We start from the raw sequence: 13,306 nt of genomic DNA on the forward strand, positions 1-13,306 counted from the left end.
CTTGTTTATATATACATATATATATATACACACACACACACACACATATATATATACCAGAATTTATTTCTGTATATGTAGATATCTTGGTTGCGCGTACTGTATATAATAATGCACACGTATGTGCGTGCGTGCATGTGTTTATTTTACTTGGACGGAAAATCACAAAGTGACTGTACATAAAACTATGGGATTGGGGGGGGGGAGTTATGGGAGAGAGTATCTCACGACGTGTTTTGATTTGATTCGCATCCTATGACGCAAAAATAGGATCCAGTGTAATATATATATAGTAATTTAATTGCGAAATCCACACAAGAGAGAGTAATTTGAAATATAATTTCGATGTAAAAAATATTCTCTTTCACACGTTAGACAGATAGGGTACATGTAGAGACTAGACATTTATTATGTTAAAATTTTATCATTGAATATTACATTTATATGATTGTATAGATTAAAACACACATAAACACACATCCACATCCACGTATACATAACAAAAAGTAAGCTCTTTGTGTAAATATACTTTGATATATGTATATACATATACATATACATATATACATATACATATATATATATATATATATATATATATATATATATATATATATATATATATATATATATGTATGTATATATATACATATACACATGTAANATATATATATATATATATATATATATATATATATATATATATGTATGTATATATATACATATACACATGTAAGTGAAAATACATTTAGCACGCTCGCTAAATTAAGGAGCTTTTAAAGTATCTGCCGTGTAATCGCGTACTGTGTTAATGTGTGTAATATAAGAAAAACCAGTTGATAATATAATGCGCCAAAGATCAGATGCCGAGTACGATGTCATCTAAAACATGTTGATTCGTCCGACAAAGTTGAAAGAAAGAAAGAAAGAAGTGGGAGTGTGTACGTGTGGAGAAGCTCAATGTTATATTTGGTATTGATGTTGTGGTTTCCGCGTGTAAAACGGTGTAAAAAAAACGCCTACATGTGTGTTACCGTTCTCCGCGCAGTTCTACAATTTAAATAATGACCGATTACAAATGAAACACTCTTTGCGCCTGTTTATACATAATATAAATATATTATCGCCCGCTTGACGAGCTCCTTAATTTTGTAGGCAAAGCTGCAAATAATTACATTACATGTACATGTGAATGTGCGTTTTAAGATCACCGGATCGGAGGGTGAGGTGTTTGACGACTTTAAAAGAAAACCTGCTGTCTACGCGAAAAACTGTATTTTTAGTATTTGGTTATACGGACATATAAATAGCAGTAAAGAAAAAAAACAGAATAAACGATTGATAATAATCCAAGTGGATAAATATATATGTGTGTATATACGTATATAATTTATATACCATATATATATATATATATACACATTTATATATATATACACATATATGTATATACATACACATAACACATGAGATAAAGAATTAGATACCATATTATATTTGTAGAAAAAAAATGATTGAGCACGTGAGAGATATCGCGCTATGATTATGAAGAAAAAATATTACAATATTATATATTATTATCTATTATTACACAAAGTGAATACACAACATAGTAATTTGCTAATTGTATCTTTTAATAATTACTGTGTTAGACATATTGATGAAAAAGGTTTTTTTCTTGTTATTAATTATTAATTACCATAGACTTATAAGACAATGAAAATGTGTTATAAAAAATTGCATTTGCTTGTTTTATATTACATTTTCTACCACCCACACAAACATTTTTCCATCGAGCGGTATTTGTTGATAATTTTAATCGAGAGAGAGAGAGAGAGAGAGAGAAAGAGAGAGAGAGAGAGAGAGAGGAAGAGTGAGAGAAAGAGAGAGAAATTTTAAGCGATTCTCTAACTCGCGCGTGAGTTGCGAGAGTTATGCGTGTAATTTGTACATAATTACATTATTTTTTTATATTATACCGAATATTATAATAATAATAATAATAATAATAATATAGTTGCCTCTCGCGCGTCTTATGAAGCATTTGTTTAGCATTTACGTAAGAAGATTCGCGTCTATTTGAGATTATAATATTAATATAGAATCAATATGTAAAAAAAAAAAAAAAAATATTGTTATTCTAGGATTGCAATTGTTACGACCCAACTTTACACAAATTACATTTACATTGTAGATGCATAAATTTGCAATTGATCGTCTTGATCTCTTTATTTGTCAGATTATTTCACACAAACTTCGGTATTAAAAATTCTCAAAAATCAGTTTTTATTGAAAATATTGTTGTCATACTATACATATGTATGTCTGTGTTTATTAATTGTTTCGTGTGTATTTTTTTTACGGGATTTCATAATTTATCTTTCGTACTTATCTCAATCATATTTCGAGCGACAATTGACACAAGTGGTGAAAATTTGATAAAATTGTCACTGACAATTATATATTTGCTTGTAACCATTGATCAATTCGATTGATCGATCAAATGCAACTGATATGACGAATAATTGGTCGATTCAGTGAAACTTTGCTTTCAATTGATCAATTATTCCGTTAGAATCGCAATTTTTGTTTAGCAGAATTGATCATAATGGACCAATCACGATTGACGCTTTTAATTGGAGTCAGTGAAACCAGCCCAAAGACAGAATGACGCCTCGAAGCATTTGTAGCGCGACTTGAACCCCATCTATCCGAGCATTTCACTTCCTCTTTAGTGGAAACAGCAAACCTAACCTCTGATCTTTTGCGTTTTTGATAGGATAAGTTGCGGTACGTATCACGTGCAATAAATCCTTAATTTTTACAACGATCATTTATAAAGTAGTTATTGTACGGATACTGACTAGTTGTTGACTATTTTTTACAGCATAAAAGTGCAATATTTTTTTTGAAAAAAATATATAAGTAATCTTTATATTAAAGCAGACTCAGAAGTTGTGTCTCTCTTATTTCAGCAAACTAAGTAGAAGTCAAAATGTCTATCCGACCAGTTTATCGACCTAAAATAGTGAAGAAAAGAACGAAACACTTTGTGAGACACCAAAGTGACAGATATAATAAACTGAAAGTGAGTACAATTGTTTTTATTTTGATAATTGATAACAAATATACGAGGGAGGACACATATGTGTAGAGATTTGGTTATATTTTTATTATGTTACGGAATTACGAAAAATTGTTGATATAAGCACAAACGTCTGTTCTTGTCATGATACAAATTATTTTATTTATACTTTTATAGCGTAACTGGCGTAAACCCAAAGGTATTGACAACAGAGTTCGCAGGCGTTTCAAGGGTCAATACTTGATGCCGAGTATTGGTTATGGTAGTAACAAGAAGACAAAGCACATGCTACCAACTGGCTTCCGTAAGGTTCTTGTACACAATGTTAAGGTGAATATTTGTATATCATTTTTAAATTTAATTAAATGAATTGAAATAGTAAAAATCAAGATCCACATAAAATACAAGTCAATTAAGTAATTTTGCACATGCGATTTTCATTGTTATAATTTGTAATACGAATAAATAAGAATGTGTTTATATAACTACATTTTTGTCTTAATAAATAAAAATGTTTACTTTTTCGTGATATTATATATACAAACTATTTACAGGAACTTGAAGTCTTAATGATGCAAAACCGCAAGTTCTGTGCAGAAATTGCACATGCTGTTAGCAGCAAGAAAAGAAAAGCCATTGTTGAGCGTGCTCAACAACTTTCCATAAGAGTGACGAACGCTAGTGCACGCTTGCGATCAGAAGAAAACGAATAAACATTTCTGGTTATCACATACATTTGGCAATAAAATATTAAAAACATTTACTGTCTTTATCTTTTATAACTTCTTTGCTACGCTTTCTCCGAATATTTTTTTTCTTAAGATCAAGTAGTTCAAATGATTTCACAAATATATTTGCAGAAATGGAATAGTTCAATTATTCCTAGAAATATGAGTTCTAATTTTTTAATTAAAAATTTATAATTTCTATTTTATGCGCAATTGTAAGTATAATATTAAACAAATCAATGAATATAATTGGCCGTGAAAAGCCGTTCGCTGGATGTTGTGCGGAAAATATGTCTATATATATTATATATACACACGTGTATATATATAAACAAATTCACATTTTCGTGTAAGTTTTTGAATTGGAATATTAAATAATATTAATGATAATATCAAACAATTTCATATTTTTGATCAATGATATATATAAAGGGAAGTAGAAAGATGGCAGATGTTTTTCATGTTATTTAATAATTCTTATATTTCTTAAGAAGTTATAATTTCTACATGTTTCCATTATTTTATATTTTCAATCTACATTATCTTGAAAAATTAGTTTTACATATCCTGGCGATCCTTCGAGGGGCACTGCGCAAAAGGGACAGATCGCAATGTAACCGGTCGTGCCATGTGGTATGGCTATTTTTTCCCAATATCTGCAAAACAGACAAAAACGAAATAGTAAATGAAAATATTATTATTATTGTTATTCGAGATTGTATAAATTGATTGTGTTACTAACTTAACAGTTTTTTCCGTTGCCATATGTCCACAGGGACTAAATGCGTAAGTGGGCGGTCCGCAGTCTACATAAAAGGCAGGCTCTATTCCCATAGAGAGTTTGACTACCGCTCCTGTAACTAAGCACATAGGACATTTCCTTGTAACTTTGTCTTTTTCCTGACCCCAATCGTGGTGTCCTTGTACATGACCGCACTTCAGGTAAACGTATGGCTGCTGCTGCGTCGAGTCCGAAGCTGCTTTTCGCGGTATAACCAACGTATTCAAACCTACGGGACACTGCGGTCTACCGGCATTTATAGCATCAACCAATTCCTCTAGGTCTTGGTTTGTCTACAAAAAAAATATGTAGTTTATATAAAAAACCAATATCGCCCACGGACATACACACACACTTGCAAAAACTGTGTATAACCTCGTGGAAGTTAAAAACAAAAATATACACGTAATGAGCAAGTTACCGGAGACTTAGCGAGACCTTCAGCCGATCGCCAAAGCAAAGTGGCTCCGCAAAGATCGATGAGAGTACCGTCCTGTAAAATGTTGGTCTCGTCTTCCACCACATTGCCCTTTTGATGAGCGCTTCGACTTTCTCTGAGCGAGAAGACTCCTCCGCCCACACTGACCTCTCGCCAGAAACCGCATTGCGCCTCGCCGCCGCAGAACTGCCCCCGCGGATGCATTATTAACACCCCATTTGTTGTGAGTCCATCGATCTCGCGATTTTCTTGCCATTTGGTTGCCTTTTCCTTAACAAAAAAAAGATTTGTTTTCTCATGCTCGAACGTTTTCACGAAGAAGTTTGGTTAGTGGATTGATCCTCTTGCGAAAATAGATTTTAAAATTCTCTCACTCCTAGAAAAATATTTCTTGAACTGTCGAAACCCGCAGCGTAAATTCTAGCAATTCTAGGATCTGATCTGTCTGCCAAAATCCGACAGGCAAATCTGCTAATGGTGCTCTGAGCGGCGTTGGCACGTCCGTCGTTAGCGGGCCCGCTGTCGCTGCTCCCCACATAAGTGTCCATCACTACGAAATCGATAGGTGACTCGGACGAACGGCCGATCTACGAACACACATCAAGTTTCAGATTCACATATCACATTACCAGACTAGAAGAAAAGGTAATTTATCTTCAAGAAACAAAACTTTTATTTATGTATCGAAAATCATATTAATTAATTAAAAACTGATTGTTCCAGTTAGAGAAACGAAGACGTTTCGGATGTACCTGAAACATGTCCGTTTTGTCATCCTCCGTGTACTCGACAATGATGGCCTGTGTTCTGGAGAGTGTGTACGAGATGGAATGTTGCCTCGTGTTGAGAATGGCTTGCGAACTATGAGGCGTTTTAACGATATAATGCTTGCTACGTTTAATCCCATTTGGCACGGGTCTTTTGTACAATACAAATTTACTTCTTCTTCGTCCTCTGTCGCCAGGTGGAAGGTAACCATTGTACCTGCCGAGATTGTTCAAAACATTCGTTAAATGATCTTTCTCTAACACACTTTCTCTTACTATGTCAAAAAAAAAAAAAAAAAAAAAAAAAGAACAAAAATCATTACGATGACTCCGCGTTTTCTCTTTCTTCGGTCGAAAATATTCTTACCCAAGTATAACTAGTTCGCCGTATTTTACTAATTCTTTGGGCTTCTCGTGATGATAACTGTGGGACCGATGTGGATTGCCATGTGAATGAGTGTGACTGTGTATGTTGCGAGGACTGTGAGGTGCTCCGACCGTCTCTCCTTCCTCTACGAGCAATGGGCTCTCACTACTACCGCCATCCGATCTAATATAAAAACACACGATACAACAAACCTTTTATTTTTTCTTTCTTTTCGTGATCAAACCCGTATAATAAGAAAGCGCCTGAGTTATTATGTTTTGTTTTGTTTTAATATTGCGCGCGAGAAAGAGAAAGAAGGATATAAATCTCTCTTGAGATAGAAACAATGCAGTCGTAACAGCCCTAGTCAGAAAAATAAACAGAGTAAAATGGGAGGATAAATGCAATTTTGTATATACAAAATGTACGTGTATTAAAAATTCCGTAAAATTACGCTCGTTCGTTGAACATATGTTCGGTAATTTTACTTGATTGCAACTTCCACCAAGGAAAAGGGAGTTTTTTTCATTAGGTATTAAAAATGAGGATTAATATGTTCACAACACAACACACTCCGTGGAAACTGTTGAACAGAAGGATGTCTGTAACTGGAAACATTTCTTCATCCCAGAAGCAACGAAAAAAAATCACAAGATACGCAAGATTGTACAGCGAAGTTTTTTTTACATTCGGTTCTCGGTTTTGGCAAAGTAATTTAATATCGTTAATGTATTTGTACCACAAAACTCTAATTCAACGATATCCCGCACGGTTTGCGTAAACAAATCTCTCTTTTACTTGTCATTTACAAATAGCATAAAAAAAAGATGTTTTACCGAGACCGCCGAATTTTGGGCGAGCAAAGCGTTTCAGATACATCACCTTGTCGCACATATTGTACAGTAAATCTGTTGTTTCACTCTTAACGCTCTANGACTTTTTGNGATTTAANANTCTTNTTTTTTTTTTTTTTTTTTTTTTTTNAAGTTTCGCATAATAAATCATTACAGTTTGTGATTTCTCCACAAACGGAGCGCATTCTCCATAAATATGTATGTATAAAAAAAAGGATCCAAATCGTGAAATCTCTGAACAAAAAACCGTGTAACGCAAAAAATATGTAGATAGAGAGAGAGATAGTGTTTTTTGTCGGCTTACATTACATAATTTATGTAAACCGTAAAATTTACTTACCGCGAAGGATATGGAATGCGTTTAGTTACCGGCATCCTCCGTTCGGGATTTATAGACTACTACTTCCGCATGGTACTTGAAAGGGTAAGGATGGGCAGTCTTAAGGATCTTCACGCGGTAGTTGTAGTTCGGAATCTGAGCAATTGCATACGCGGCAAGCTGGAAATTGATAATTATAATCTGCAATGAGAAACATTCAATATGAAAGATAATAATTAACTGAGCGCACTTCTCCCTCTATTCAATTCTATTTAATTTACTTAAAGCAAATTTTTATGTATAATACAAATTTTATTTTACATAATATACTGAATGTTTTTTTTTATTTGTTTTATTTATACTCTATTCGCATTCAACAGCAATTTTTATCAGACAGAATTGTTTCATATTTGATGTAATTAAAAACAAATTAAAGATCTGTGGAGGGGCGGAGCAAACAGTTGCTCGTTAATAATGTTCAATTTTAATAAATTAACACATTATCCAATTCAATTGTGTATGTGGAATTTATCACGATGTCGAAATATTTCAACGTCGTTTCGCAAACGCCGCTTTTCTTTTCGGTTGCGAACTACAGTTTTTTTTTCTTTTTACGGCATGTCTTACGTACCACTCAGCTCCGAGTTGTGCTTTTTTTTTTGTTGGGGAACTTTACAAGATACACATAACTCTAACAAGGTTATGAGAAGCCTATATATTTACAAACACCGCATTCGCACGTTACATCCAATTAAAGATGTGTCACTCTCGTGACATAATTCTGTGTATTGAATTGGACAATGTAAAATTGAACATTGTTAACAACCAGTTGTTTGCACTACTTTTAGCTTTTAATATATTTTTTTTTGTTACTTGCAATTGCATTGGAGGAGCGTGTTTCTTTTATATTTTGTCACTGACAATTAAATTTGTATAATAAACTGAGGTACATGTGTGGAAGATGGTCCTATTCTCTCTCTCTTTCTCTCTTGATCGTTTCCAAATATTTAACTATATACTACATATACAAAATGGGCTATTAGGACTGCTGTGTTACAATATTTCAATCTTGTTGTGATAAAAGAAAACAGCTCGAACAACCTTATTTGTTAAAAATTATTAACACACACACACACAACAGCTCAGTAATTTATAAGATAACAAAAATATTAAGCTTCTCCGTGTAATAACAACGCACGTGTGTGTGTGTGTATGTTGCAACGAACAAATGTCTTCTCGCTCACTACCACAAGCATTTCTGTTTTAAAACAAACAAAGAATGTTTTGTATGCATTTCTCGCTTGTCTCGAGCATGCACACAATGTTGACGAATTCCTTCTTTTTCACTGCACACATTTGTATATACTTATTTTCGAATTTAAGACGGAAAAGAGCAACAAATCTAGATAATAAATTGTCTTCAAGCAAGACAAAGAGAAAGATAAGATAGGTGAGAGGCGCGGTGTGAGAATGTAATTCAAGAAGCCGCAGATTCTCGATACTACAGGTGTAGATAACAAAAAAAAACATTTACATGGAACGACGTTATTGTGCATTTTCACTCGGTGCGTTTTCCGCGCCTAACTAGCTTTCCCCCCAACCACTAAAATTCAATTATACAATGTATACGCGCTCTTAAAAAATGTCCGCAACAAAATAATCCGCGCTCCCTTTTTATACTCACAAAAAAAAATAATGTGCTTTTTCGTACGGGAGGGGGGCTGAAGGTAAATAGACGAGACGATGAATCGAAGGATGTGAAAGAAAACATTTCATTCTCAATATTATAACAGCCTGTTATAATGAATAGCTGTGTTTCTTTTTTTTCACACACAGTCTCAAGCGATAATGAGCGATAACGACATAAACGCGACACGCGCTAAGACGTCTTTTCTTACGAACGGATTGTTATTCTGTATACGGCGGCAAATCATGGGCCAAACATATCTATATATGTATGTACATATTATATATATATGTACGCCAACGCGACGCAGTATCGGTTGGTGCGGACACGTAAAGAAGTCATACGGTGCACTGCGGCACGTCGATCGGAGTTGACACACGGTGTCATGCAACACTATCGACCGTGCGTAACAACGGTCAAGGGAGGAGGGAGAAGGGAGGTTTTTTGTTTTGGAAAACTACGAGAAGGACGTGTACATGTAAAACATAAAAATTAAATATGAATTATTTACCGTATCACCATCATGGCACTCTCCACATTCGAACGCTCGACTCGCTACGATGCGACGTGATAACAATGAAAGAGGGCAAACGGTGTGAAGCAACACACGACGAGTATATAGTATATGTATATATGTGTGTGTATGTATATAATATACGTATATAAACGAAAATAAAGACAAACTTGTCTTCACTTATCTAAGTCACTTGTCGCACAAGGAGTCTCGACTTTTTCTCTATCCGCGACACTTTAATTATCCGCGCGCGCACCACGCCGTGTGTGTCCTTCTCTCTTTCCCACAAAACAAAGCTCTTCACTCACTTAATTGGCGAGTCTCTTTTGAATTGCACGCGCACACACACGCACCGAAAAAAAAACAAAAAGAGGAGAGAGCTCTCATTCACTACCGTTCACCTCGACTGAATCGCCACGATTCGCGGTGCTCGCGAGCGACGACGACGACGACGACGATCGTCGAGCAGAACGGTGACCCATCGTCCGGGCGCGATTACGCGAATCGCACGAATATCGTCGTCATATCGATTACCGACGCCGAGATTACCGTGTGTGCCTCAGAAACACCGAAACAACTCCAGAGTCCGAAACTCGTGTGTAAGTCCGCGACGCGGACTCTTCTCCGTTGTCTCGTTTGACCGACGACGATGCGCTTCCCCAACTCGCGGCCGGGTTTGTTAACGCCGCGCGAGACGCGACGGTGTCACTGGGAAGACAGATAGACGGACAAGCAGCGTTTTCGCAGCGTGGTTGTTTTTCGAAGCTGTGTTTTCTTTGCGGAGAGCACACATGCACGCGCGCGCGCACTCCGTATACAAAAGGCACACCGACGAACAAGCGCATCTGATGCACACGGGCGAATCTCTAGCCAGACTCCGAACGTGTATACACGGTATATAACAATAATACATACACATATGCGCGCGCGCATACACAGATACGAGAAGTCGCGTTAGCCTCTACATCACGCGCACGCACTGCAGCGGCATCGCGACCGTTCCGATAACACGCTCTTTATCGACAATTTAGCTCTCGCGTGACAAAAGCGATAATCAGATTATTGTGTTATTTTCTCCCGATTGTCACACTTTTGTGTGCACATATGTATGTCTCCATGTAACGCCAAAGCGCTTCTGTTACATTGAACGCGATTGGTTGACTTTGTTTCCGGGTGCCGCTTCAATCGTCGCGCGACCAACTTCGGTGATGTATCGATTGGCCATCCGATAGAGAATTTGGAGTATTTAGTTTACGCGTTCTGTCCAGTGTTTGTTGCGACATGAAAACCCACCTTTAGGCGCGCCTCCACGCGGGCTCCGATTCCGAATGTCGGAACAATGAGAGAGAGAGAAGAAGAGTGCTGACGTATCAGCTGATTATTTACAGTTCTCTCAAGTTTTTGTAAATCGTCGGAAAGGCATTGGGAGAAGAAAGATTTATAGAGAGTGTGTTTATATCTCTCGTGTGTTTAAGTACGACTTTTTGAAACTTTTATCTTTTTATGACTCACATTTGTGTATTTTTTTTAAACGAAAGGTATAGGCATTAGGAAATATGTATGTATGGTTTTAACTTCTTTTTCACAGTTTGTCTTGTTTTCAGAATACATGAAATATTACATTTGTTAATGTTTATCAGTTAACGTTCTGCGTTACAGAATTAAAGCACAAAATGAATAGTTCAACGGATCCTCGACGACCCGACAAGGAGGTCCGCTACAAACCACCGGGTTCGAACAATCCGGGACAGCAAGAGGATCTACCACCGGACTACATGAATGTGATGGGGATGATCTTCAGCATGTGCGGCCTGATGATGAGATTGAAGTGGTGCGCCTGGGTTGCGCTCTACTGTTCCTGCATCAGCTTCGCCAATTCGCGAGTCAGCGAAGACGCCAAACAGATAATCAGCTGTTTCATGCTGTCGATATCGGCAGTGGTGATGTCCTACGTGCAAAATCCACAACCGATGACGCCGCCGTGGGCAAGTGCAATGCAATGAATTGTTGTAAATACACAAATGATTTTATTCACAATCATGTACAATTGTTAATAACTTGTATACACGAATGCAAGTACGTGCTTGAAGGTGAACGAAAGAAGAAAATGTGAAACAATTTATTAATAATCAAATTATAGAAATAATTATTGACTGAGGAGTGTCTCGTGAATGTGATTAAACTAGAGTCAGATACTGTGTATAATAATTTATTATCCTCTTTGATATACGCAATATTATAAGTTTTATATTATTTCAGTGGTTCTTAAAATCATTTTACACAATCACCAAAAAAACATACAAATAATGGATTAATATGTACAATATATATAAACATTATGTCTCTCTCATCATTTATTTCTCTTATATAAATATCTTTGTTACATTAAAATCAACCCTATATGCTCTATGTATATATATATATATGTTTCTCTTTTCTAAGGGAACTATATATTAATGTCAGTACAAGGCGCGTCAGTAATTTATTATATTGTATATTGACTACTTGAATGCCAGTTATAAGTACATTGTTTTTTTTTTTTTTTACATAAGTACAGCGATGTCGAGAAACTTCAATCTTTTTAAGCGTATTCCTAGAAATCACATCACCTGACGCGATCGCAGGTTATTCAACTATACAATTAGCAATAATGCTTCGCGAGAAATAAAATTTTCTTCATTTACTTAGTATTATATACTAACTCGATTTTCTTTTTGTTTTGCGCACACACACAGTTATAGAAAAGTATCAACAGGTGATTAATTGCGCGGTGTGTGCATGTGTGTGTGTGTGTGTGTGTGTATAGTTTAACTTCGTTAAAGCACACATTTTTCTGAACTAAAACCCGATACAAACTATATATATATATATGTAGGTATGTTCAAACATCCGATTGAAACGTATGTGAGATCAGAGATTTTCTTTAACATACATTCAGGATTTGTATATTCGAATAAGAGTGTGTATAAAAATCAGTTATCTCTCATCTTACTATATTCTCTTAACAAATAATATCGATGCGTAGTAGTAGGCCACTGTATGTGTGCAGCGTAAGTTTTTAATTTCCTGACTAGAACATGTGTGTGTTTAACGCTACAGAAAGATCGATATCCTTTCCTCTCTAATACTCGTTGAAGTAGATTTCAATAATATGGAACTGTTCAAAATCTTACAAAGAGAAGAGGTACCCCGATAGCCAAATGATAGCAGTATGCCAGCAGTATGCACGCAGGTTTAACCCATTTGCATCATAAGCGCATATATGTGCGCATTTTGCCTGGCCACTATCACCAGAGCGCATATATGCGCGCATTTTACTTAGGCATTTATCACCAAAGCGCATATTATTTATACCAGGCCAAAAAAATTTTGGTGATAAGAACGAATTTTTGACTTTTCTTTGCGATGCAAATGGGTTAATCAACACTTTGCAGCAGATTCCACTCAGCTGTGTCATCATAGTGAGTGAATTATGTAGGCACGATATGTAAAGAAAACAACACAGTAAAAATATAGAAATAAATGAATGAAATGACAATAGCACATTATGCTTCAAATCTGCTACATTTTTTTAACAAGTTCTGCTTGATTGATGCAATAATATTTGCATCACGGCATGATACATTTATATTCTTTTTTTTTCTGTTTTTCTGTCAACACTAGTTGAAATAACAGATTATGTTTGAATGTTGGCTACATTGTACTGGCATAATGTGTTCTTACAGACTTTGCAAAATATGCTTAATCAGTCTTGGTTATCTGGGT

At 35.6% G+C, this 13,306-nt stretch overlaps 3 protein-coding genes across 10 annotated transcripts; 2 read left to right on the forward strand and 1 right to left on the reverse strand.

Annotated features, from left to right (window-relative positions):
- The first annotated feature begins 2,687 nt into the window (after nt 1-2,687).
- On the forward strand, nt 2,688-3,844 carry LOC109860654 (60S ribosomal protein L32). Its single transcript, XM_020439896.1, has 4 exons — nt 2,688-2,790; nt 2,976-3,088; nt 3,263-3,415; nt 3,640-3,844. Exons 2-4 carry the CDS (start codon nt 2,996-2,998, stop codon nt 3,796-3,798), a joined length of 405 nt encoding a protein of 134 aa, XP_020295485.1. The 5' UTR covers nt 2,688-2,790; nt 2,976-2,995; the 3' UTR covers nt 3,799-3,844.
- A 421-nt stretch (nt 3,845-4,265) lies between these two features.
- On the reverse strand, nt 4,266-10,529 carry LOC109860655 (protein pellino). 3 transcript variants are annotated; one of them, XM_020439899.1, is made up of 8 exons: nt 9,539-10,527; nt 7,362-7,520; nt 6,168-6,350; nt 5,786-6,017; nt 5,408-5,620; nt 5,016-5,303; nt 4,556-4,887; nt 4,266-4,469 (listed from the first exon to the last, which is right to left on the reverse strand). In XM_020439899.1, the coding sequence occupies exons 2-8, from the start codon at nt 7,394-7,396 to the stop codon at nt 4,343-4,345; spliced, it is 1,410 nt and encodes a 469-aa protein (XP_020295488.1). In that variant the 5' UTR covers nt 7,397-7,520; nt 9,539-10,527; the 3' UTR covers nt 4,266-4,342. The 3 variants fall into 3 exon arrangements, with proteins under 3 accessions (XP_020295488.1, XP_020295487.1, XP_020295489.1); XM_020439898.1 differs by having other exon boundaries at nt 7,362-7,541; XM_020439900.1 differs by lacking the exon at nt 7,362-7,520 and having other exon boundaries at nt 9,539-10,529.
- A 357-nt stretch (nt 10,530-10,886) lies between these two features.
- LOC109860656 (protein Asterix) lies at nt 10,887-11,880 on the forward strand. 6 transcript variants are annotated; one of them, XM_020439905.1, is made up of 2 exons: nt 10,887-11,099; nt 11,182-11,880. In XM_020439905.1, exon 2 carries the CDS (start codon nt 11,215-11,217, stop codon nt 11,542-11,544), a length of 330 nt encoding a protein of 109 aa, XP_020295494.1. In that variant the 5' UTR covers nt 10,887-11,099; nt 11,182-11,214; the 3' UTR covers nt 11,545-11,880. The 6 variants fall into 6 exon arrangements, with proteins under 6 accessions (XP_020295494.1, XP_020295491.1, XP_020295493.1 ...); XM_020439902.1 differs by having other exon boundaries at nt 10,887-11,079; nt 11,146-11,880; XM_020439904.1 differs by having other exon boundaries at nt 10,887-11,015; nt 11,130-11,880.
- Nucleotides 11,881-13,306: the final 1,426 nt, after the last annotated feature.

This window comes from Pseudomyrmex gracilis, unplaced genomic scaffold, assembly GCF_002006095.1.
Source record: "Pseudomyrmex gracilis isolate BER0280 unplaced genomic scaffold, ASM200609v1 scaffold_444, whole genome shotgun sequence".
NCBI lineage: Eukaryota > Metazoa > Arthropoda > Insecta > Hymenoptera > Formicidae > Pseudomyrmex > Pseudomyrmex gracilis.